Raw genomic sequence first — 27,964 nt, forward strand, 5'->3', positions numbered from 1 at the left:
AAGATAAATCTGCTAGGCTGTGGAAGTCAGATTCCGGAGAAAACCAGAGGAGATTCACAAATGTTCCAGTGGCAAATAAGGGCCTGAATTCTAGTAAGAAGAGTGGAGTGGACAAGAAAGGTTGCATTTAGAGATCTCAGTGAGGTGGACATGTTTTTCAAATTGGGGTGAAGAAGAGGGAAGAGTTTAGTCTAATGTTTAAGGTGAACAGTACTGTCATTAACTGCAGTAGAGAAAGCAACAATGGACAGAGCAAAAACTATTGAACACTTGTCAACAGAAAGATGGGATGGAAGAAGGAACTCCAAGACATGTCTTAGGCAATTGGTTAGCACTATGACTTATTTCAGGAAATTGATACACTCTGCTCAATGATACCAACATGGAAGGAGCAGGTTCTGAAATGCACAATAAACTGGTGAAATAATTATGTCACATACTAATGTCACTGTACAAATAATCTAAAGCCTGGATCTTTTTAGCACAAGAGATGGAACTTAGGACCCTGTACTTATTAGGCAAGTGCTCTATCATGTGGGCTACACCTCTAGGCCTTTTGCTTTCAGTTTGTATTCAAACATGAAGAAACACATTGAAGGAGACACTAGAAGATTTGGAAACACTGTCCATATTCATGGATGGGTAGGATTAATGTAGAGGAAAGTTATATTACTGAAAGTCTACAGATTCAATGCAATCTCCAGTGCTATGTTAAAATTCCAGTATTATTATTCACAGAAATGTGGCAGGGGGGAAGAGTCTTAAATTCTTAAATTCATATAGATGCACGAAAGACCTCAAATAGTCAAAGAACTAGTAAGTAAAAAGAATATTACTGGAGGTATCAGCATACTTTACTTCAAATGAGAATAGAAAGCCACAAGAACAAAACCAGTATGATACTAGCACAAACACACATGCCTAGATCAATGAAATGTAAGGTCTGGAGATAAATCCACACAGCTTTAACTGACTGAGTTTTGGAAAAGGTGACCACAAAAATCCCCTATACTGAAGAAAAGAGGTTTTTTTTTTCTTTTTTCTGACAGGGTCCTGTACTAACTTCATTGGGATTAACCTTTGACCACGATCATCCTATCTTTGCCTCCTGCGTACCTGGGACCACAGAATGCAACACCTATCCAACAAGCGTGGATCTTTTAAGTGAGATACAGCCCAGGCACGCCAATTACCATTATTCTGCACTGTAACTTCATGGTAGTTTATCAGACAATTGAGTCTGAGTCCTTAGAGGCTGGGTACCAGGAAGGCACTTCTTATCTCTGCTTTGCTCACTCATTTAGCTCATGTCTGGCACATGGAGAAGCATAAATACATTCCTCACTAAAACATGCACTCCTGATAAACCACTTGAAAAAAACATTGGCACACAAATTCAACAGTAAAGCTATACTCACATATACAATTGATTTATTAAAAGTATTACATTTCAATGAATGATCATCATAAGCATGTTTTTCCCAAAAAAAAGTAATTCCAAAAAAACTCTTGGTCTTCCCCTAATTTTCTCAATTTAAAACAAATGGACATTTACACAGATAGAATTACATAGGATTCTTTATTTCATGAAAATTATTCAACAGCTACTTAAAAATTGTCTAAGCTTAGTTGGAAATACTCATCTAAAAACCTAAAGTTCATTAAAAAATATCAAATGCATTTAAAAAGAAATGAATACATAGGGCTGGGAAGGCGACTCAGTGGTAGAGCACTTGCCTTGCATGCATGAGGCCATGGGTTCGATTCCTCAGCACCACATAAGCAAAAAGAAAAAAAAGCCGGAAGTGGCGCTGTGGCTCAAGTGGTAGAGCACTAGCCTTGAGCTGAAGAGCTGAGGGACAGCGCCCAAGCCCAGAGTTCAGGCCCCATGACCTGACTCCCCCCCCCAAAAAAAAAAGAATACATAAAGTATTATAACTAATGATTGTAACAAATAATTTTAATCAAATAAATCGAATACAAAGCCAAACATAGTAGTATACAACTGTAATCGCAGTACTTGGGAGGCTGAGGAAAGATCTTGAGTTTGATGCCTATATGGACAATAAAGCAAGACCTTATCTCAATAGAATCAATATTAACATGATTTAAAAGCATTATTCATGTATATTTCTAGTATACTAATGGCCACTTTACTTCAAAGATTAAATATGAAAGAATATTTTTGGGGAGCTTGGGAACTGAACTCAGAGCCTTGGACATGCTAAGTGTGTGCTCTGTAACTGCTGAGCTGGATTTCTACCAACTGACAGGTTCCAATTAATTTTAGTTAATTAGGAATACAAAGCTCATAGAATTCACAAACTTTATAGAGCATGATAATGACAATTTGCCTTGTGAAGGTTAAACTGTGTTTGTGACTTTAACTAAGTATCACTATCCCACAATACTGTGAAATCTGTGAAATTTATGTAATTGCTTCATCTCAATTTAAAAAAAGACAGAAAGAAAAGAAAAGTGAGAGAAGGGATGGATTAGGAGCCATGGGTGACATGTTGTCAGACAATTTGTATTCACGTACTGGTTTGTAGAATGGGAACTTCTTTGTACAACTACTTAAAGATAATAAATTTTTTAAAAAAGAATAAATGTAAATGTCAAAAATCCAATGTGGAATAAACATTGCCAATGAATTTAAAAACATAATTCACTATTTCAATGGAACCAACATTGAAATGTTGGTTCCACTTAAACACAAGATATCAATTAGAATGGAATGTTCATATAAATGTTTATCGTTATATAGGAAACATTATTTTAAAGATTTAGTTTATGTTTTTATAGGATTCATTTTGCATCAAAGCATTAATTTTATGAGCAGTTGCAATATTAGAGACATGTGGAAATAAAAAGAAGTCACAATAATTCAAAACATGTTTATCTGTATTTTAACAAGGATCTTCCTCCCATGCTTGTCAGTTTTCTGACTACATCAGGCCCCATTTGATGACATCATAGGAAGGAATGCTGTCAATATTATGACTTAAGAATAAGTTTAAGAAAAACGAACAAAGCCCTTCCTTAAATTAGACTCAAACCACAAAGTGACTCTGGATTGCAAAGTGTCATTAAAACTGCATTTTAAAATACATTTATTTCACAGTTTATTCATCCTAGGAAGAGTTTTCTACCACATGAACTTTCCGGCAGCCACACAGTGCCCAAGAGGTTGTGTTTTTCCTGTAAGGCAATGCACAGTTCAGGATATGATGGTATTGAGGACAGTGAAGATAAATCTCATAGACATGGCAATCCTATTTGTTAAAATGTCACATTTCATGTGAATGGTGTCAGCATCATGAAAAATTGCTTTAGAAAAAAATTACTAGTGAAAGGTTTTGGTGGACAAAATGTACTGAATAGGATACATGACAAGTGCCTTCTTCTGCTCTGATCCTGGCAGATCTGCTCACATAACTTTGCTCAATTTGGGAGATTCAACAAATACCATTCACCATCGTAATGTAATTGCATTTTCTTGGGCAGGGTTTAGGGATATAAAGTTTTTCTGCATTCATTTCAGTTTGTAAAATGTTTCTCTGGATTTCTTTCTTCTCTCCATGGTCTCTGTGTCTGTCTCTATTTACTCTCCCTCCTTCCCTCCCTCCCTCCCTTCCCCCCCCCCCCGCATCTGTCTCTGTGTCTCTAGAGTATCTTTATATTTATAGGAAATACCCAGGGTAAGCAATCATATTGAAATATGCATAGCACTTTAAGTTAACTTTCAGGTTTTTCTTAGCCCCTTAACACATGAATAAAATAGACAAGTTTGGAGGCTTAAGTGACTTACTGAACGCAGCAGGTAAATCTTAGTGTCAGAACTTGGCCCCAGACAACCTGACCTGCGTATCTTTCCTCCATGAATACCAAGCCTATGGTATATTCACAGGGGGAAAATAAAGGTGTTGTTAAATGGCATCACATAATGTCAACTTAAATTTTCCAGGTGTGTGTTCTTGTGCATTTTATAAAATTTATCATCTCAATTCACATATACATGTAAGTAGCCAGTACATATATAACAGCTTCTAGATCTATACATGAAGCTTATGTATTAATATACACATGAATGTAGATATTAGTCTTCTGTCATACTACAAATACAAGACACTCCTAATTGGAAAAAATAAATATTATATATTAGTAAACATTTTAATTTAAAAAATTCTCACTGGCTTAGCAGGCTTATCTTTTGTTGCCAAGGCTAATTTCTTGAAGGTCTCACTCTGAGGTCAATTGATCTGAGTCAATTGACTGAAATAATGAATACTGCAATGATATATAAGGCAAGCTCATTCAGTTCAATGGATTTTCTACATTATGTCCATAATGCACACCTCATCCTATAAAGAAACAATTAAGAAATACAGAGCCATATTTACAGGACTCTAACTGTTATATGCCACTCACCATATTCCAATTATTCTCTATAAAGGACAGTACACTCTTTAACAATACAAAGATGTTTTGTTCAATATTCATTTGCCAAACATTTGCTTGGAATTGTTTTTGAATGGTTTCCCATTAATTCACCAGTATATATAAGAATTAAAAGGACAGTTCTAAGGATACCCCATAATTGCTTTTGTGGGTTTTTTTTCAAAGATCATCTTAAAGTTAAATGTCACCATAATTCTAATTAAAGAATCATTTTGAAGGCAGAGAGTAAGTTCTTCTGGCTGTAGTCACGTGTTTGGTAAATTGACACGGGATAATTGTTGAATGAATGAAGTGATATTCCACTCCATTCAATTAAGAACACAAAAAATGTGTTAAATCCATATTTTCCCAAGATTTGGCCAATTTAGCAAGGATGGTCAGAAGCAAAGAGAATAAAATGTTTGTTAGCTGGCCCATTCCCTGAGTTTTTCCCTCTGGTCTTTCAGAAGCCCTCAGGCCAAATTCTTATACCTTCCTCAGGGAGAAATTTTCAAAGAGAATGCTGTGCTATCTTCTTACCCTCACTTGCTATGGCCCTAATGGAACCATGCTTTGTGGGTGTCCATCAAAATCTTTTGGCTTTTAAAACAGATAGCACAGCACCTGTCTGTTGGCCTCTAGTAAGCTTGGAAATTCCATCACTGAACATCTAGCATCCAAATACCCACCAGCCAGGTTGTTTTATCCAGCTTTTATCAGCAGTCAAGACTTTCGTGGCCATACAACTCCCAACAGCTACTCTAACAGTATATTGATGGCAAAACCTTCTCAAAGATGATGACAAAAACAGAATCGGAGAAGTGTTTTCTTCATCACACATATATCCATATTCGACCAGGCCCCAGATGCTTCTGATATTCCTCACCACCTGGAAATATGCATACAGTTTTAACAGGTGGTGAAATTATTATAAACGAGTACATGGTGCAAAGCCTTGTGTATCAAAAGCCCAAACAAGAATATGAAGGATAGGTTGCTATTTTCCAATGTATGTGGACTTTGGGTGGCTCTTTCTGTCAAGGGCAGACCCCAGTGATGTCCCACAGGGTCATATTCACAGCAGTCAAACCACTCTTCAACGAGCCCATGTTTCTTTAGGGGAACAGATGGTGAGGGGAGGTCCTGGACGCAGAAGCATATTTATCTTGTCAAGCTGTTATCACCTTGTAAATGACCTTAAGCAGGTCACAAGTGGTCACATGGACAATGTGGTTCAGAAAGCTCCAAAGGTGAAGGCCATTCATTAATTCTCTCCTCTCAGAATCCCAACTGCCCCTTTGAGGAGAGCCATACAGGAAGCTAACGTGGTGGTGTGTGTATATGTGTGTGCATGTGCATGTGCACACAGCTCTGCACAAACATCAATCCTAATGAAGATTTTATATGCCTTCAGAAACAGTGAACTGCTTCAGTATGATCGTGGGTATGATGAAATGCCTTATTTTTGTGTTCTCAAAAAGGACAGAAAACCAACTTTGAAAGAGGGAACAAAACAGAGTTTGCAGGTGACTGATGTTCAGAGACTGTCCTGTTGCAGAGATCTTCTGTTTCAAAAGGGCTATGGGCGGAGAGTGGCCACCCCTCAACTTATCTTCACACACACCAGCCTGTGGCTTTGGTTCCTTCTCTTCTACATCCACAAAAGGGATGGAGGCAAGAACAGAATTCTTTCTATTCTGAATGCTTTTAGAGGCTGTGTTTTCAGGCTGCTCTTCTTTTAGTGTGTCCTTTGCATTTGGTTGCAGGAAATACACCCTCAGGTGTGCTGTCCTCAGTAAGGAAGTGTTGAAGTTCCTGCCCTCTCGGGACAAGTCCAGTTCTGTGCACAGCCCAGCAGAGCAGAGCCAGCCTGTGAAAGGACACCCTTGTCAACCACAGCCTGGCCACTGGCTTCCTGTAAAAAGTCACTTCAAAAGGCAAATGCTCCCTGCATTCGTCTCCCTTATTATTTCTCCTGTTAACTTTATTCAATTTGTTTTCTCAAATGCATCACTTTTTTTGAAAGTCATTTTCCCTAGAAGCCTCCCTCAGAAATGGTACTTTCAGGAATTTCTTTCTTTCAGGCACTGGAATCCCAGAGCATTCATTATTTAGGTGTCCAATGGGTGGCTGTTCTAGGATTTTCTAGTGATTTGAGTTTGTCTATGTCAGGTCAACCACCGCATTCAGTTCTGATCCATCCTAACGGGCCATCTTGAAATGACCTCCAACCTTTATTATTTTAAAGAAAAAAATGTGTGTATGCAACATGTGTATGTGACATTTACACAAAATATGTGTGAATATAGTGTATATCACTAGAAAATAAACACTTCAGCTTTATATGTTGTTTGATTTTATGAGCCAGGAAATATTACAGTGGTAGGAGTAAGGTTTATTTCACCCTTTACAAGGAAAACTTATTTTCTATGTATGGTACGTGTTATTTCTGAACTTATATTTCTAAGTGCAAATAGGCAGTGGTACAAAGACTTTTTAAAAGATGTATCTTATATCAGTTTCAAGCAATATGGCAGCCTAACTGTTCACAGAAAATCTTTCTAGTACAATACTTCTAAAATACTGAGTAAAATTAAAGAGGAAGAATCCTATTTTAGTCTTTTGTACATTTCTGTTAGCTTCAGTGAGTTGCATGAAGGGGTTTCTTTTGACATGTTTACATTAGACTCACCTCTTTCCGTCATTCTTTCTCATCCTCTATTCTCTACTCAAAACCATTTCAACAAGCTTTCCACTGTCAACGTGTACATAAAATATTTTGATTATATTCACCCTCCTTTACACTCTGTTTGCCCTTTGTCATTCCATTATACCAAACCTTACACCCAATGGATCTTGAACGTAAAGATTCTGAAAGGTAGAAAGGGTAACATAGGGAAAGGACATAAGTGGGATACTAACACCACAACTTATTGTTATATTAACAGCTGATAACGCAGACTTTGATAATAGTGACTGCTTTTTTTTTTTAGTCAGTTGTTGAAATTGGTTGGCCAAAATTTTATTGAGAAGTTTTACATCGATGCTCATCAAAGAGATAACTCTATTGTTCTGTTTCTTTGATGCGTCCCTAACTGGTTTGGGGATGTGTGTGTAATGGTGGATTCATAGATGAGTTTGATAGTGATCCTTCCCTTTCTATTTCACTGAAGAGCTTGAGGAAGATTGGTATTAGTTCTCCTTTGAAGACCTTCTAGGACTGAAACAAAAAGCATTGCTTACCAAACACAAAGCTATTCAACATATGATAATACAGAATTTAGAATAATAATGATTCATAGTTATGCAATAATGTCATTGCCAACTGTATTCAGCAACAGTAGAAATACCTGCCAGTAGTAAGCCCACATAATAGATTTTGATATAGTTCTCTAAGTAATCAATAGATCAAGCTATGCATACCATATAAACCAGTGGGGATACAGAATATGTAAACAGCATGGCTGACAATAACAGATTAATGAACATACAGAGAAGATACAATAACTGCAGTACACATTTTCCCAGAATCTATGAAACAGCTAGAAAATTTATGCTCTTCTCAATGTTTAGAAAGAACCATACTTATTATCTAGGATAAAGCTTGCATCATACAAGGTAACATGATCAAATACATTATTTTATTTAGTTATTTATTTTGTTTCGACTTTGAGATAGGGATCTCACAACATTGTCCAGGCTGGTCTCAAACTTCTGGGCTCCAACTATCCTTGAGACTCAGTATTCCAAATATCTAAGACTAGAGTTGTACAACACCACAGGAAAAAAACATTACTTTAAGTTCAAATAAAGGCACCTAAGATCTCACAGAAAATGCTAAAGTCAGGATTTAAAGGTTTCGCTGGGTCCAAAAATTCGAGTCTTTCAGTTATGGCATATTATTCTGTGACCCCTTTTATTGTATGAGAACCTACCAGAAGATTCCCGAAGACAGTCCATTGTCAGGAGGGTTGTTTGTACCTCAAGACTTCTCCATTTCTCCATTGATGTTGGATTTTCTGTTTTGCCATGACTATAACTTGTTTATTTTTTTCTGCATGGGATTTTACAATATTTCTATTAAGTCAAGGAATTTTATGAAGACTTTTTTAGGTCTGTTCGTTTGTTAAATATCAGAATGTCAAGACTGATGATCGGGATTTATCAATCTGCTAACATGGACTTATTCCAAAGTGCAAAACAGACGTGATTGTAATATTAGTATTATTAGTCTCATTGGCACTGTATTAAATTTTTTTAATATAAATTTAACAAGAGGCCCTAGAACTAGTCTTGGCAACACTGTTAGGTTGGCTCCTAATTTGCTATGTAGAAGGCTGCATGTTGGACCTCTAAAACACATGTCTATGTTCTAACCTTCGCAACTTCAGAAAGTGACTTTATTCGGGAAAAGGGATTCTTTTTAGATGTTATTAAGTTTAGGATCATGACACTGATCATTCCGGACTAGCTGAGGGTCCTTGAATACAGTGACATGCCTTTAGTAACAAAAGACACAGACATAAAGAAGAAAGCGATGTGAGAACAGAGGCAGAAATGTCATCTATGTGGTTACAGCAAGAGTCCCTGGATCTGCCAGAAAATGGATACAGCAAAGGGCTCTCCCGAATAGCTTCCGGAGGCAGCACCGTCCTGCCAATACATTGGTTTCAGATGTCTACCTTTAGAATGGGGAATGAGGGAATGAAGAGCTCTGTTGTCCCTGGGCACCTGATGTGCTGTAATTTGTTACAGCAGGTATAACAATCAGATGTACCACACTACCAGACAAAGTACACTTGCTATTATTATAATTAAAATTCAGATGACTCAAACCACAAACAGGAGATAGAAATGTAAGTATTTATCTACCCTTGCTCCCTGGCCCACCCCTCTTCTTCAGCATACCCGTTTCCTGGTGCTAACTTCTTTGGGCTTTGACCTAGTCTTTCTAAAGGATCATAATATTTGAGCTCTCCATCAAGTCTATTATACTCCAGTTAATTCATTGTTAATCATTTGTATACCACCCAATGTGTTTATGTATAGATTTATAGGCACATTCTACCTACCACAGATGAGGGAAACCATGGAATCTATTTCTCTGGGTTTCACTTACAATTTTTTCCAAGAATTATGGTACACATAATTCTTTCTAATAGATGAGTTAAAATTCCACTGTGTATATAATACCACATTTTCTTAATCCATTCATCCAGTGAGGAGCATCTGGTCTCATTCTATATCATGGCTATGGTGAAGTGAGTAGAAGGAAGAGAATGCAAGAAGAATTCATTGTATATACCATAAAATTAAGAAAGATAAGGAAAGAGATGGGCTGAAGTGTTGAGAATGTTGAAGGGGTGTCAGTGATAAAGATGTGTTGTATTCATAAACTGTTTGTTAGATGGCACCTCCTCTGTACGACTACTTAAAGATAACAGAAAAGAAAAAGAAAAGAAATGGAAGCATTTGTGGCTTGTCTTTTTTTTCACTCATTATCACTTTGTTCTATTTGTAGATATATTTTTCATCCCAGTTATTTACAAATTCTGAGGAAGCTACTGTGATGTGCTTCCATGAAACAAAGTAGACAATGGTATCTATTATGAAGAGTTATGAAAGATTAAGTTAAAGAAAATTCCTATGCAAAATACATAGAATATCATCTATACACAGGAAAGATACAAGAATAAAGCATTGATTTTTACTTATGCTACTTATCAAGCTTTGCTATTTATCAAACCTTTACTTATGCTACTTATCAAACCTTTCTAGATTGCTAATGAGTTCTCATTGTTCTCATTTCTGATGTTTCCAAAATTTGATTAACCATGAATTATACAGTCATACAAGATTCTAAGATAGCCTACTTACCTATCAAGGTGAGACATCACTGTCTTGGAGATATCTGCACCTGCCTCTTGCAATATGCGGATGATCTGGAATGGTGAACTTGGATTCCGGCCGGGATGGATGATCACAGGACAGCCAAGCTGAGCCTGGGCATGCGCTGTTGCCTGAAGAACTTTTCTTTCACTGTCTGTCAAAGGCCAGGAGCAACCAATTTCCCCAATAACACCACACTTGATACTGGTTCCATCAGCACCATGGAGAATTTCACTAATAAGGACATCGGTAAGCTAGGGGGAAACAGGAAAAAGAAATTATTTTATAAGTCATAGAATTTATTAAAATTAATTCACTTAAGCCTAATGCTGGTGGCTCATACCTGTGATTCCTAACTACTCAGGAAGTAAAGATAGATTCAAAGCTAGCCTGAGCAACAAAGTTCTTAAGACTCTTATCTCAGTTAACTGCTACAAAATATGTGGAGTTGTGGTCTCAAATGGTAGAGCACCAACCTTGAAAAAGCAAGCCAAGAGACAGTGTCCAGGCCCTGAGTTTCAGCCCCCCCCCCAAAGTTAATCACCCTAGTGTATGAATGAATTTATTTAGTCATGCATTCTTTTAAAGGTATATTCAACACTCATTTATGGCATACTGGCCCATGAGAAAGGCATTTTGCTGATCAAATCACTTATTCAGCAAGTTATTTTAAATCCAAGTTTTAAAATCATATTATGATTATGTAGTAGGAAATTCACCTCTTTGGTACATTTAGATTGAGGGGACAAATCCACAATCAGTGAGCAGAATCTATGAATGCCACTGAACTGATGTATATATCAACGAATATGTGTGTATCAAGTAATTAATTTTTTAGGGGGATAGGTACTGGTGTCTCAACTCAGAGCCTCACCCCCACTAGGCAGGTGCTGCACTTCTGAGGTATATCTCTAGACTGATTTTCTTGGTTATTTTGAAGATACGGTCTTGCTCCTTGCCTGGGTATGTGTCTGGATTGTGATCTACCTATTTTGGTTTTCCTGTAGTTACTGGAATCACAGGGGACACCACCATGTCTATCTTCCTCCACTAAAGCAGAATTTCATAGACTTTTTGGCGTGGGCTGTCCTGGAACCATTATCCTTCCAGTCTCAGCCTCCACACAGGTTAGAATGACAGGAAGATGACATTGCTCCTATCTGTTCATTGAGAAGAGGTCTCCAGAACTTTTCTGCCCAGGCTGGCCTTGAACTGGAATCCCCTAATTTCAGCCTCCCAAATTAGCCAGGATTACAGGCATGAGGTACAGGTGCCCAGCCTTCAGTTCTCTCTTATTTTGAGTTCATTATTCAGAATAGAACATTCACAGCACACAATAAAAGCATTATACGGTTTGGTAACTACTAAATGTTGTTTGACAAATGCATAATCTTTGTCATCATTTTAGTCTTCAACTAATATAAATATACTAAAAAATAAATAAAATCCTTCTCAGAAAAGAATACAGATGGAATTTGGATACAAATTATTTTAAATAGTAAGTGATCATTTGCAAAGACTTCAGCTGACATTGTATCAAACAACGCAGGCAAAGAAGACACATAGAAATATATGTGTGTCTGTATAAACATCTGTAAACAGATACCTGTGTGCTCAAAAAGGGAACGTGTACATGCAAAAAAAAATGCCTTGCTACTTATTCTGTCTCTTTGTCTATAAAAGTTTCTTCCTTCTGCCCATTCTTGCTTAAGATCATATTATTACAAAAACAGGAAAATGGATGTGCTTCTACCCCTCCTGTTTTTGTAAAAAGAGAAGGAAACATATTTGCAAAAGTGCCAAGTCTCTGCCTGCCAAGTTTCACCCTACAGTGAAATTCTCATCGCTGGTTATTATAAAAATCTTAGAAAAAGAAATCAAAGTTGCATAACTAAATCTTATCATGGAAGAAAAAAGCGAGGTTTACAGACTGGGGTGCCAATAGTGAGTTCCATACAATATAGAAAATCTAAGTATTAATGCATCAGATTGGTCAAAATATTTTTCCTTATTAAATAAAATATTATTAATTCGAATCTAGATTGGTAGAAGCTTTGCTATGTTGCAAAATTATATAATATGACCAACTATTTTGTGTGTGTGTGTGTGTGTGTGTGTGTGTGTGTGTGTGTTTGTGTGTGTGTGTGCTACATGCTGGTACTGTGACTTCAACTCAGGACCTAGGTGCTGTCCTTTAGCTATTTTGCTCAAAGCTCATGTTCTACCGATTGAGCCACAGGTCCATTTCTGGCTTTTTGTTAGTTAACTGGAGATCAGAATCTCATAGTCTTTCCTGCCCAGGCTGGCTTCTAACCATGAACATCAGATCTCAGTCTCCTGAGTAGCAGGGATTAAACTGTAAGACTTATAACCAGCTATCTATAAGCCAATGGTATGTCCAGGGATTGGACTATTCTGAATTTACACACAAATATTGTCAAAGAATGGGAGTTTTTACCTGCTCCACTGACATGGCCCTGGTCTCTGAAGAGTGGGTTGCATCCACATAGAACCCAGCTCCGGATATGATGTGGACTCCAGTCTGCTCTGCCAACCACTTCAACGTCTTCACATCCCTGCTAATTCCCGTGGTTGTGTTCTCCACCAAGGCCCCACCACCTTTAGCCTTGAAATACAACAACTCTTCCTTTACAGCTTCTGTTTCCTGATTCAACCAAAGGTTCTCTTTATGGGAATATGGATTTTTCTGGATCCAAAATAGATTTTTCATTGTGATAGGTGCCTTAGAGGTAGCTTCATGGGACGGAGGCGGTGGACAGTAAACACAGTCAAAGGTCATTGCCAAGTGTTCATGGGTCAGGGTGCGGCCCAGTTTGCTTGGCTCCACAAGCCCCAAAACAGTTTGCACTTTCCCACTTAAGGAAGACATTTTTGAATAGCACCACCAGGAAATGCTCCAAACAGAAGTGATTTCTGGAGATTAAAAAAAGAAAGAATACTGAAATCAGAATATAGGGGACATACAACATTCTGTCTGCATGAGTGAAAGACATAAACTGAGTAAGAGAGTCAATCCATTAGAGATACAACCTTCCTTATCATCTTGCCAAAGTCAGCATCTATTCTCACAAAGCCCCGAGTGACGTGGTAGGTGACGGTCCACAGCCCTTTACACTTTCACTGGGACTCCCTGCTTCATCCCACCTTCACCTACTGGAAATAGTTCTTGCAGTAAAGTTCACATGTATTTGTCACCTAAGGTTGGTTGCATAGTTACAGCTATGCTTTCTTGGAGAATTCCATTATAATCCTGTTTTTTTTTAAGTCTCCTCTTAATAAATAACTTACATTAAAATTAGCTATGTATTACTAAGTAGTATCTCATTATTTTTCAGTTACATTAAATATACCACGGCTACTAATTACTTCCACAATTCATTTGCTATACAAGTAAGACAAATTAGAGTGCTAAAGATGTATAAAATAGAGGCTGTCATGGTGGCTCACATGCTTGTAATCCAAGCTACTTGGGAGGCAGAGATTGGGGGACTCATTAGTTCCAGACCAGTCAAAACAAATAATTAGTGACATCTCATCTTGACAAATAGGCAGAGAATGGTGATACGCATTTGTCATTTCCACAACATGGGAGGCAGAAATGGAAGGGCTATAGCCTGAGGTCAACCTCAAACAAAAAGTACAGTACCTTATCTGAGAAATAAGTAGAGCAAAAAGGTTGGCAGGTATGGGTAGGTGGAAGGCATCAAATTCAAATCTCAGTATTTCTCCCCTCCCCCCACCAAAAAAGAACAAAAACAAAGCTTAAGATGAAATTGCCAGTTTACATGGCTTTATGGAGACTATTTCTAAAACACTTGGTGAAGGTTGCATACCTAGGATTCATAATGAAAAAGCAACAAGAACAAATGAATCCTTCATTTGAGATGGTTTATTGTTTAAGGCCCACAGAAAGAAACAACTGAAAAAAGTTTAGTCATGATGAAAGTAATTATGATACCACTGAAAGAGAAAACCCAAAGACCTCTTTCTCCTCTAGGTACTTTCTAAGAAATTAAGTAGGTACTGAATTTCTATCAGAGACAGCAACCCAGATCCAGAACTTCTATGACAAAGTCCATTTCTGAGTGCAGGGATGTGTCTGACAATGAAAAATGGGCTGAAAAGTACATCCAAATACTATGCACCAAGGGCATAACTACCACCAGAAACAGAAATTCTGTAGGACTCCAGCCACATGTGTTCAGAGGATGAAGGAAAAACTGGCCTAGGACTGAAAAGAGAGTGTTTTTCAATGTCCTCAACTAGTTCCTACCAGAAAAACATTATTATTATTTTTGTCTGTCATAGGGCTGAACTCTGGGCCTGGGCACTGTCCCTCAGCTCTTCAGCTCAAGGCTAGTGCTCTACCACTTGAGCCACAGCACCACTTCCAGCTTTTTCTGCTTATGTGGTGCTGAGGAATCGAACCCAGGGCTCATGCATGTGAGGCAAGCATTCTACCACTGACCCACCTTCCCAGCCCCCAGAAAACATCATTTTCCCACATTCCTCTGAAGGGCTAATCATGAATATTTGAATGAAATTAAATGAGATACACAGATAAAAATATCTGTAAGTGTCTGGCACACAGCTCATGTTCAATAAACAGCTTTGTTAGGATAGTTCTAAGAGGCCATCTCTAATCCACAGGTGAATTGAGAGAAAGTGACTTGGAAAAGCCATGGAAACATCTGTAATGTGCACAGTGTAATACATAGAACTAGACTAACAAAATCAGAAGTCAGTGAAAAAGAGTAACAGAGTAATAGGATAATGAGTTTCCAGCTACTTCAGTGACCCTAAATGCAGGCATTTGGGATACACTAGTCCACATAACTGGTCGACTTAGATTTTTGCCTGAAAACTTAAGGACTTCATGGCTAATGGGGCCATTGTGTTTCATAAGACAGCGCTCTTTGGTAAGCCATACCTCCAATAGTTAGACCATTCACTTGGTAGCCATGAGGAAACACGGTCAGCTTAGAGAATCATTACACAGCTGCCAGACACTATACAGGGTAAAATTTTTCATTGACAACATTTCAAAGATCATTGTGCAATGCTTTAGTCCTTGTCATTGAAAACTAAGAGTTTGTAGTTTATTCCTTCAGCTGGGAAAATCACAGTGCCATTAATAATAGACTCCACTCTCCATATGGGTTAATTGGCATTTCCTTCCTTCTGGCGGATGGAGATACAGATGCATTCTGAAGACCACAGAGGGGCCAGAATTAGGATCAATTGATTAAACACTCCCACTTTTACTAGCAAAGTACCAAGCCACATATTTAATTGATGTGTAGTTGAAAGAGCAACGTGGCACATTTCAAGCTTACAAGCTGTGTCTTTGTGAAAAATATCACTTAGGAAATGTCATCCCTTGTGGGAAGCTCTTCTAATGCTCTCAGACGGAGCTGCCTGGCTTTCCTACGATCACAAACAGTGCAAAAGCCACACTTGGAAGCAAAGAAAAGATGAACGAGCAGACTGCAGCCTGTTCTTCTGTAAGCTGGGATACAACTTTGAGTGGAGTTAAGTATGTCTCTGGAATTCATAGTTGCCAGGCTAGGAAGCCCTTTTCTGCCTATTTTCAGCCCGGAAGATGTTCTTTTCTCAGGATAGATACAGGCAAGTAGCTATTCAAGACCTTTCATCTCAGAGATGAGGTTCATAGACCCAAGAAGGAAGGGATGGACAATGACAAGCAATGCACAATTTGTGTAGATGGGAGAGACTTTCAAGAAGAAGGCTTCTGGCATTTTCCAGAGCATCTATGGGAAGTTTTGATAACTTCACAGGCCTGCCCAGAAGCCAGTGGGGAAATGGATAGCTGGAACTATAAACATGCTTGACAGACTCTTTAGAGATTCAAATGTGAAATCTGAATAGTCTAAGAGACAGGAGAGCTTGAAATTACTAGGACAGCTGGGCCAAAGGAAACAACTCCTCTAAACTTGATTAGGTCTAAAACAAAAAAAGGAATATTAAGAAAAAGACAAAGGTAGAGAATGAGAACACAGAAAAATGCTACTACAACTACACATCTGAAAACTGGAGACACAAAGTAGGATTTGTCTATGGTTAAATACATGCATAAAATAAGTTTTGTAAAATAGGATACCTGCCTGATACCTGAAGATTTGGGGGATGAGATCATTTTTGTTTATTTTCACCGAGATTCTGACACAGCTGCTTCATTCTGGACATACACTTAATTATTCTATCTACCCAGGTTGAAACCCATTCCAGTTGCATTTCCCATTTCAGAATGAGAACTCTCAGAACTATGAATACTTGAATCAATGGGATTTCTTTTCAATGTAATAACCACTATATATATCATCCTCTCTATTTAGACATTCTTCCCCTTCCTGCCTCCAAGGCAATGGTCCTAGAGCTGGTGAGAAGTGTCCAATTTGCCATTTTAGATGTGGTGGTCAAATTTAGTAATTTGATTTTTCTTTTAGTGAACTGGTTTTCAGTTTCCTTCCCCAACCTCTCCCATAACTATAAAAGGCTATATCCCACTCAAGTTCCATTTCACTCATTTCTTTCTCTGAACATCCTGGCGAAAGAAGATGATGGAAAGAGGGAAAATGTTCCAGGAAAGACAGTTAGGGTATGGCTACAATTTAGAAGAAAATCAGATGGCTTGGTCTGAGATGACAACAGGGGGATAGCCAAAAAGCAAACCAGAAGCAGTAAGAGATAGAGCAGATGGAACTTTCTAACTGGACTTGTTGACTTGTGAATGTTAAAAAAGTATCCTTCAAATAAATGGCCCAAATATATCAGCACTTGTATACATTTTTTATGTGTTACAGCACACAGCAACAGCAGCACTGTATAAACACTGCACTTACGGCTGACATTTGATTTGCGACAAAAATATTTTTAAAAACAGTGTAATATTTCCTAAGGTTTGTTTGAATACTTCTATCATATGTAGGTTCAATTTGGTGACAGTCCTTTCCCCAAACAGTGTGGATCTGTTTACTGAACACCAGCAGGCCAACTCCAGGACTTCCTCTTACACCCAGCCAATACCTTCCCACGTACCTACAGATTATGGTGAAGTGGTTCCACTGCATGCAGATTTATAACTTTTAATATTTTAAACAGTGTCAAAAAATCAGTAACCACACTTAAAAGAGAAAGAAATCCAACCACTTCTTCCCAGAGCAATAACAGGATCCAGCAAGTTCTTCAAACTGTGACATAAATAAAACAAAATGGCTCCGAGATGCAAATGAGCCACTTGGGTGTTACATTCAGAGGAAAATGGTTGGTTTCATTTGCAAGCTTTTTTTTTTTCATTAGTCTAAGAAAGTAGATAGACAATTAAAGCCAGTAACAACAATAACGAAAAAAATCCCTAAAATGAAACATATATTAAAGATATCACTTGTACCTTAATTTGATTCTTCAGTTTGGTTAAAAAATGGGCCATCTGGTCAACCTCTATGGACTTTGGTAACTAACAATAGCTCATTCTTGAATTTGTCACCTATTTGGTCAACCAACTGAAAGCATACTCTCATGTTTCAAAAAAAGAAAAATAAAAGGAGGGAAGTCAGAGGCCAATGTGAAAGAGAGAAGAATGAGGGAGGAAGAGAGTATCTACACATGTCAAAATATAGCATTAGTCACTGCTTACTATAGTGCCATTCTAGCATTGGGATCAGTGCAATAGTTCTGTCAAAACACTGTCTGAATGACTGACACTCATTTTCTTTGAAAAGCCAGGTCTCATCTTAGGCCCTCTCTTTCTCAAAAGTTTCCATGCTCAACACGGTGGAACAGGTAACGTAAATGTTTGATTTCTACACTCCCGTCAACTTTGAGAAGAAAACACATACAGAATTCCTAGACAGAACAGTTACAACTGTGTTTCCTTCACAAAGGCTAAGAACTCTGAGTCTGTTTCCTTATCTGTGAAATAATTTTCTAATGACCTCTTTGCTTCTGTGATATCCTTTGACCTGAAATTTCCTATCAATGCAGTCTATTTATTTATTGCAGTACTGTGGATTGAGGAGTAGAACCTATGGCTAGTACTGTTAGACAGCTACTCTACCACTTTAACCAAGATTCAAGCCCTTTAGTCTTTTAGTTTATTTTTCAGAGTCTCACACTAACATTCTAACTACATTCCTCCTACTTTTGCTTTCTGTGTATCTGAGATTACAGGTGTGAACCACCATGCTCAGCTTTCTCTTTCCCCCAGTACTGGGGTTTGAACTCTGGCTCTTCATGCTTGCTTAGTCAGTTGGCACTTTACCACTTGGGCCATACCTTCAGTCTGAGCTTTTGTATGCAGTGGAGATAGTCCTGCAGATTTTCTTCCTTGGGTTACCTGTGATCTTCTGGATTTCAGCCTCATGTGTAGCTAGAATTACTGATGTTGTTCACTGGTGCCTGTTAACCATACCCAGCTTGCTCTTCACATACAGTCTCTCAAACTATTTTTGCACAGGTCTTGAACTGAAGTCTTCTTATCTCCATTCCCAAATAGCTGGGATTATTATGCATCTACTACCATACCTGGCCCCCGTGAAATCTATTCCTTAAGAATGGCTTTGAAAATACATATTTTACAAATACGTGTGATATATATCTGTATTTATGAAATATAGGAAATTGAACTTCAGTTTCAGGTCCTGCAAAATTTAAAAGCCTTAGGAGGAATGTGTGGTTTAGAAGAACCGGAAACTTAGAATCTTGGTCCAGTATTTCCTTACTGCATGACTAAAAATTTTTAAAAGCTTCTGATGAAGTTACTTTCCTAACAGGAGAACCTGAACATCTACCCTAACTACCATAGAAAATTTGAGATGGAAAGCAACAATGATGATACATCACAGCACCATTGAAGCTATAAAGCACCATACAAATGTTTGGGATTACTACTATGCATCCAACTTTGAATTATTAGTATTTTTTACAAATATTTGCTTAGTATTCCTTAGGCAAATTGACCTAAACTTGTTCTTCCTAAAAACTAACAATAGGGGGTTGAAGTTTACGAATCAAACCCAGGCTCTAATTTGCTTATAAATGAATTCCTTTGCTTGAGGCCTGCGATGGTTAAGAGTTGATTGACTGTTGCGATTGACATCAGAACTCATTAGGCTTTTGGAAATGCCCACCGAAGTGATTAGAGCTCCAGGAGGTCCTCATTATCCACGAGTAACTGGAACTGGAAGTGCCTTTTTAAATGAATGTGCTTATGCAGTATATTCGTCTCTATCCATGGCCTCCATTGAACCTGCTTCCCAATATTCCTCTTCGTGGGCAGCCCCGAACCCCTCCCCCTGAACCTGAGCTGGCCAATGAATCACTGTAACCAAAAGCATAAGGCAGACTGGGGGAAGCTAGGATGGGATGTAATCTTTGGGTGCACCCTCTGCTTTTGTGTTTTGGGGAACTGGAGCTGCAGTGTAAGAAGTCTACCCATACTCATGTGGATAAGGAAAGAGCCCTGTGTCTCTAAGAGCTGGCAGATCTCACCTCTCAGGGTCTTCCACTGAGCTCAGCCCTGTGGAAGCTAGCAGACAGGCCAGTGACCTTCTTTTGATGTTCTAGTCCAACCAACATCTGGACTGACTCAAGGCCCAGTGTATGAGCCACCCAGGAGAGCAGGCCTAGTCCACAGAGCTGTGGGACATAACACAATGGTTGTCTGAAACAAGAACACAAGGGTGTTCTAAGAGCTGAATGGAGTTAGTGTCATTATTTTTTTTACAGAAATCCCAAAGAACCTTCTCATCTCTTCTACCATATGAAGACACAGCAAGAAGGTAAATCACTTATAAACCAAGAAGAAGATACCAAATTCACAAGGCCTTGATCCTGGAATTTCAGTCTCCAGAACTCTGAGAGATGACTGTCTTGTTTGTAAGCCAAAAAGTCTATGGCATTTTGTTATAGAAGCCTGAAGAATCTAAGATAGGTGGCTTCCTATACAAAATAAGGGATAGAGAGACAAACACTGAATAACAATGTCACTTCTAAAGGGTTGAGTAAACATGTGAAACTCTAATAAAGGAAAGTAAGACATAATTATACATATGTCATGATTGCCCACAATGAAGTATTGTGTGTTGGATTTTGTGAAGAGGTGAGTGGGGTAGTTTCTCTGACCAATTTGATTGTACAGTCTCTATTTGATCTTTGTATCAATGATGAAAATAATTAGCTTTACAAAAGTTTTTGGAAGACACACTTTTTGCTCTGTGTGTCTCTGTGTGTCTGTGTATCTGTGTGTGTGTGTGTGTGTGTGTGTGTGTGTGTGTGCCACACAAACACACACACACACACATCATTCCTGGAGCTTGAACTTGGGGCCTAATAGATTCTGTTCTATAGCTTTTCTGCTCAAGGCTAGCACTCTGCCACTTGAGGCACAGCTCCAATCTGGCTTTTTGGTGTTCAATTGTAGATAACAATCTCATAGACTTTCCTGCTCAGGCTGGCTTTGAACAATGATCCTCAGATATCAGCCTCCTGAATAGCTAGGGTTACAGTGCACTCAGCAAGACCACCTTTTGCCTCCTCCTCCTCCTTTTCTCCTTTCAAAATTTAATCAAGGTCTTCTACTAAGCAGTCATTGTACAACTAACTCTCTTTGAAGCACCTGTCTTGCTTTCTCCTCTTAGGCTGCCAAGGGTCCAACTCTGTCATCTCATTTGGCTTTGCATATCTCCCTGGATTCTCTTCCATCAGCCTCATGTCAACCTGTATCATGACTTAAGGTGTTCAGTTGTATTTTGCAAGCTATTTGCCTCATGTTACTTGATATTTGTGAATATGTATAGCTATTACCTACAGCTGATGGAAAAGATTGCTGAGAAGCTAGACAGGAGTAAAAATGGACTATTAAAGATACAGGAAGGGCTTGAGTGAGAACCATTTCGTGAGTGGTCAGTGCATTTATGCAGAGATTTGGTTTATCTAATTTCCCAGAGGTGGAGGAGGGCTTCTAATGATCCCATCATGTAATGATATTCTGTACAAACTTGCCTCCATTATTGGGCTACAAGCTTCATCAGGGTAGAAGGGAGATGGGAATCTCAATCTCAATGTACTTTTTTTCTTCTTCAGAAAAATAACCTAATATTTTAATGAACTAATTAATATCTTTTATGTATATTTTTTGTTGCATACTTTTTGAACACCCTTCCTTCCTTCCTTCCTTCCTTCCTCCCTCCTCTCCTATTTTATTATTTTGTAGTATGAGAGTATTTCCTTGAGATATTTTCATATATGCACAAGGGCACTTTGAAATTCACCTTCTCCACCATAGTCTCACTCCTCCCCTCCCTCCTTCCCCCATCCTCATTACTTATATAGTATCTAGCATTTGGTCCAAACTGAAAAAGTAAACAGAGCCAATAGTGTTGTTCCAAAATGAAGGACAATTAGCTATAATGCTGAAATTCCAAAGGACCTCTTAATCAATCTTTCTTTCTTTCTTTCTTTCTTATTTTTTTGGTTTTTTAATGAAGCTGTTTTATTTTTTAATTTTTATTGTGAAGGTGATATACTTACAGAAGGGTTACAGTTACATACATCAGGTAAGGAGTACATTTCTTTTTGAACAGTGTCACTCCTCCCAAATTTTCCCCTCCCAACCCCTGATCCCCCTCTTGTTTTCTTTCTTTCTTTCTTTCTTTCCTTCCTTCCTTCCTTCTTTCTTTCTTTCTTTCTTTCTTTCTTTCTTTCTTTCTTTCTTTCTTTCTTTCTTTCTTTCTTTCTCTTCCTTCCTTCCTTCCTTCCTTGCTTCCTTCCTTCCTTTCTCTCTCTCCCTCCCTCCTACCCTTCCTCCCTCCCTCCTTCCTTCCTCTTTGCTTTTTCTTCCTTCTCTTTCTTTCTCTCTTTCTGTTGAAGTTTGTAGTCAGACACAACATGTGAGACTGTACTCCAAATTCCACCATATGAAAATATCCTAAAATAATTGTATTTTTCCATGTGCAAACATAAATGTCACTGCAAGTTTTGCCTTTTTAGTGAAAATGTGAAAGTTTGTATCTAAAATTCTCATGCCTATGAAGTAAATCTGAAGCGTGATACTGTTTTCCTTTTTCTTTTTAACTGATACATAAAAGTCACACAAACTAATGAAACATCATGTGTTGTTTTGCTTATACACACATATACAGGTTATGATATATCAGGTTATGATATCTTATTCCCTCAAAAAAAATTTGGGCTAGTCCTGAGGTTTGAACTCAGGGGCTGGGCTCTCTGGCTAATCTCCTTTTTCTCTATGGCTGAACTCCTTTTGCTCAAGGTTACCACTAGAGTCACAGATTTACATTTGGCCTTTTGGTAGCTAATAAGAGTTTCATGGACTTTCCTGTCTAGGTTGGCTTTGAAATGCTGTCCTCAGATCTCAACCTCCTGAGTGGCTAGGCTTACAGGTGTGAGCTTTCTTTTTCTTTTTGAGACAGTGGTTAGAGCCCAGTCTAGGGTCCTCCTGCCTCAGCTAGGATCCTAAACACCAGGATACAGAAATGTGCTATCTTAATAGGTAGCTTTATTAGTAGAAACATTCATAATTCTTTTTTATACTTTATCATTATCTGTAGTCACCCGTCAGCACAATAGAACACCAGTGCCATTGATAAACTTTTCCCATCTCTCCCCCTCCCTCTCCTGTCATCAGCCCCTGGTAACCACCATACTACTTTCAAAATCTATTAGATGAACTTAAAAAATTATATGAATGAGAGCCTGCCCTACTTGTCTTTATGAGTCTGGCTTATTTCACTTAATAGAATAACTTTACTCCATTCAGCTGTTGGGAATGACAGGATTTCAACCTTCCAAGGGTTGTTTTATTACATTGTTTATAAGGACCTCATTTTCTTTACCATCTATTAGCTGAAAGCCATTAAATTACTTCCATGACCTGTTATTGTGAACAGTGCTGGAATACACATGGATATGAGATATCTTAAGGATTTCACTTTCTTCGCATAGATTTCTGGTAGTAGGATTGATGCATCACATGGCTGATATATTTCTAAGTTCTTTTAGAAGTTTCCAGACTGTTTTTCCACAGTGGCTGGACTGATTGATAATCTCACTAGCAGGGTATGAGACTTGCCTTCTCTCTAGCCACAACCATAGCCTTGTGTAATATTCACTCTAAGTGTAATAAGATAGCATCTCATTATGGTTTCACTTTTCCTGATAATTAGTGAGGCGGAGCCCTTTTCTGCTGTTAGCTATTTGTATGTCCTCCTTTAAGAAATATTTATTTAGGCGCATTGTAAATTTTACCAATAAAGTTTTGTGTGTGGGGGGATACTGAGTTGTTTAGAGTTCTTTCTATGTTCTGGAAATGAGTCTTCTGTTGGATGTATAGTTTGTGAATACTTTCTCCCCTGTCAATGATTTCCTAACACTTGTTAATTTTTGCCTTTGTTCTCTATGCTTTTGAGATCTTATAAAAAAATTCTTATTCATCCCAAAGTCCTAATGCATTCCTCTTATGGTTTTATTTTTCTAATGGTTTCGTACTGCCGGTTTTACATTTGGATCTTTGAATTTATGTTGAGTTTTGATTTTTATTTATGCTGTGAGATAAAGGTCAAGTTTTCATTCTTCTGTGAAGAGATACTCAAGTTGCCCAACACCACTTATTGAAAAGACTATACTTTTGCCAATGTGGTAACAGCTTTATTGAAGTCCTTTGCTCACAGGTGTGTGAATTCTTTTCCATGTCATTCCATTGATCTATGTCTGACTTTATATCATTCTCGTGCTTTTTAATTGTGATAGTGCTATATGCAGGCATATTATTTTTGTAGTATGTTTTAAATTCAGGGAGCTTAATGCAATTTTTTTTTTCATTTTTGCACAGGATTGCCCTGGCTACTCAGTGTTTTTTGTAGCTGATTCCATACACATTTTAGGATTGTGTTTCTCAGTTCTACGGGGAAAGTGGGTAATTTGATAGGGATTGACTTGATACTGTAGATAGCTTTGGGAAGCAAGGGAGTATTTAACAATACTGATTCTTCCAATTTCTCTGAGCAAGGTGTTTTTTAAAAGTATTTTCCATAGAGGTCTTTCATGCTATAAAAGTGTCTAAATTTGAAATGGCCTCCCCAGTAGCCAAATACCAAATCTCCAAGGCATTTACTTGGAATTATTGCTGACATATATACCTGAACACATAGTAAAGGAAAAGAGGTCACACAATTTCAGTTTTGTGTGAATAGTGGCAGCTAGTTTAAGTATTTAAAAATGTCTATACCACTTAAGGCATTTAATTTGTACTTGCAGCACAGGAAATGCCAAATAACCATGTTTAATTTTTCATGAATAGAAATCTACTTTCACATTCCAGGAAAAATAAAAGCTTTCCATTTGAAATAGCAACTTAGTCCTTAGAAATCAGTAGAATGACTCACACTGTGGGGATCCAATAGAAATCATCCACTGTAAGGGAATTACAATGCATCTGACCACTCCAGTGAATAGTTTGTGAAAATAAGCAAGATTTTAGTGGACCTAGTAATGAGAACACAGCCCTCCTTTGTAGAAGGCTGGCAAAAGTGAAAGATTTCCCAGATTTCAGAAAAAAAATGTAACAACCATGCCATTCTCAGTCACAAGAATATTATCTGCCTATAGGAATCTGCCTTAAATTAATCTCTAGATGCACATTAGGAATATTTAAGTATAAAAGTTTCAATGTGGCCTTATTTAGAACAGTCACAAGAATATCTTATAAGAGATTATCTACCTCTATGATAGAACTTTATATAGCTATTCACATTGTCATTTTAAAGAATATTTCATGGCACAGGTAGATACCCTTGTTTTAATATGTGAAAAAACAAAATGTAAAACTATTTTTAAGTAAATTTATGTAGTGTATATATGTATGTCACTTTGTGTGCATGTTTGCATATATAGCTTAACAATTAGACATTAAAATGTTATGTTTAGGGCTGGGAAAGTGGCTTAGTGGTAGAGTGCTTGCCTTGCATGCAATAGGTGTTGGGTTTGATTCCTCAGCACCACACAAGCAGAAAAAGCCAGAAGTGGTGCTCTGGCTCAAGTGGCAGAGCACTAGCCTTGAGCTGCCCAGGCCCAGAGTTCAGGCCCACGACCAACAAAAAAAAAAGTTATGTTTACCATTGGCTGGAAGTCAAAATAAACATCAGTTTTTATTCACTATGATTTAATAGTCTTCTCAGTTTTTTATGTTTATCTATTATACTCATAATCATTGAAAGTGGATAAGATGGAAAAAAGACGATGTTAACTGATCAGTTGCCTAATCAAATACAGATGTTCAATCTCTTACCTGACGTAAAGAGGCAGATAAAGATTTCTGAACTCAAGTGTTATCTTACCATTTATTATCATGAAGTTGTCTGGGATTTCTTTTTCTTGTGCAAGTACTTCAAATTAAATGGCATGCCCTTCCAGGGGCTATGGTTTACACTGACTAAATTCCAGCAGTTTCACCCAGTCTGTAGTGGAATGATTTTGAAGTCAACTTGACATGATACTCCAGGACTCCAGATGGAAGCCCAATGATAATTTTGGAAAGGCTCAGTATCCTAAATAACAGTTCTCATTACAATCAAGCAAGATAAGAGCTGAGATCCCAATGGAATACACATCTTTGGAAGATTAAGATTAGAAATGGGAGTGAAAGGATTGTCAAAGTTATGATTTATAATAAAGTATCAGCAATTATGAAATGTACAGTGTAAAATTATGCTTGTGAAAAGGAAAAAGAAATCAAGTAAAAAGCTATTTTAAGTTAAGATGCACCATAAAAGGATAGAACCACATAATATTTTGTAAGGGTGATGGACAGTCTTGGGAGATTAGCAGAAAAGCAAAAAAGAGAAAACAAAAACAGATGTTTTATAAATTTGATAACTATTTATTGAGCACCTATTAAGTAGGATACTATGTTGGGCAAGCAAAATCTATGAGAGGTGCAAAGATAAAGGAGAGACTTTCCTATTATCACTTGGAATCTAAGGGCCAACAATGGTAATTTTCATTCACTGACTATGCTGTCATTTACTGTGTGCCAACTAGGGTCAGGTGTCACTTAAAGTACTTTACAGTTCTTTCCTTGGATTTTCAGTAATGTTGCTGGGTTGATATCACATGACAAAAACTGAAGCCAAGAAAAGAAAAGAAGTTTGTCACAGGGTGGGAAGACTTTGATTTAAACTTGAGTAGGCTTACAGAATATCAAAAGCTGACATCACAGTTCTCTTCAGGTTAATCAGACCAGTTTAGCCAATGATGACAATGGTAATTGCATCCTTACTGAGTGATTATTATGTGCCAAATACAGCAGTTGGTCATTTATATGGGTGCTCACATTTAGTGCTTAGACCAAATTTACATTCCTCCTGATATTTCATCTACAAGTATCCGGGGTTAACAAATCAACCCATTAGGATATCAGCTGAGACTCTTGTCTCATCCGTGGTTACTTGGACTCTATATCCTATAAATCTCATCTGTTTAGCTTCACTTTAATTAATCTTTTCATCTACTACCTCCAGTGAGAGCCATCTTGCCAGTGGTTCATGATAGTCTTCTTTTTTTTGGGGGGGGGTACGGTCGTGGGGCCTGAACTCTGGGCCTCGGCACTTCAGCTCAAGGATAGCTCTCTACCACTTGAGCCACGGCACCACTTCTGGCTTTTTTCTTTTTGCTTATGTGGTGCTGAGGAATCGAACCCAGGGCCTCATGCATGCAAGGCAAGCACTCTACCACTGAGCCACCTTCCCAGCCCCAATATTCCTTTCTTTTCAACGGCAGTTTTAGAATGATCTTCCTTGAGTCACAGAAGGCTTTTGTGATTGATTGTGTTGTACAAGAAATGGTGTGTCTCAAAGGTATTCCCTATCAAATTGTCTCAGGTGCTTCATTTTGAAGACCACACAGTTAATTCTCTTCCAAGGAGTCTTGATTTTGGCTGCTCTGCCAAACTTAAGGGGATTAAAGGGATCCAGTGTCCCGTATATAGTTTTGGGTGGTTAGACTTAGCCTATTTTGGTTTAAAAAAATAATATCCAATAATTAGTTCTGTGCTCTCCACTCTTCAATTCTACGCCAATGGGACATAATTTTAGTTACATACAATTCAATGCCCTCATTAGCATTGTATTCTCTTCCTCAACGCATCATCAGCTTTAACTAGTCTTGAAATAGAAAGAAAAGCTAATCTAATTTACAGATCAAAGCAGTTTGGCATTTAGTTCTTAGCATATAGGAAGGCAACCTAAGGAAGCCAGAAGAAATAATTTTGTCCCTAGGAAGCTAAGCAACACAGGATCTAGTACAAGCAGAACCTTCAACGAGAAATTGCTAGGTTTCATTTATTAATGGGACACTTACCATGTAAAAGCAGTGCAGTGGATGTTAGGGAGGAGACTCAACGTAAGTGTCCTGTGGGATGGGTCAGGACAACATTCCCCAACACTGGAAAAACCAAGAAAGCTTCCTAGAGGCGGTGACACATCATGGTATAAGTACATAAGGATAAGTTATAGGAACTGTAAGCAATTTGGAGGGGCTTATGCACGGGTTGCATGTCTGGTCAATTTTGACAAACACT

General features: G+C 38.0%; 1 protein-coding gene across 2 annotated transcripts in view; it reads right to left on the bottom strand.

The window, feature by feature from the left end:
• Pter (phosphotriesterase related) overlaps positions 1-27,964 on the bottom strand; it is a 64,645-nt gene that overhangs the window by 13,164 nt on the left and 23,517 nt on the right. For both annotated transcript variants that reach the window (XM_013014779.1, XM_013014778.1), the window contains 2 exons: positions 12,788-13,263; positions 10,318-10,583 (listed from right to left, as the gene is read on the bottom strand). In XM_013014779.1, coding sequence (XP_012870233.1) covers positions 10,318-10,583; positions 12,788-13,219 — 698 coding nt within the window. In that variant the 5' untranslated portion in view covers positions 13,220-13,263. The remainder of the gene's footprint in view (positions 1-10,317; positions 10,584-12,787; positions 13,264-27,964) is intronic.

The sequence above is a fragment of the Dipodomys ordii genome, unplaced genomic scaffold (assembly GCF_000151885.1).
Source record: "Dipodomys ordii isolate 6190 unplaced genomic scaffold, Dord_2.0 Scaffold24, whole genome shotgun sequence".
NCBI classification, from domain to species: Eukaryota; Metazoa; Chordata; class Mammalia; order Rodentia; family Heteromyidae; genus Dipodomys; species Dipodomys ordii.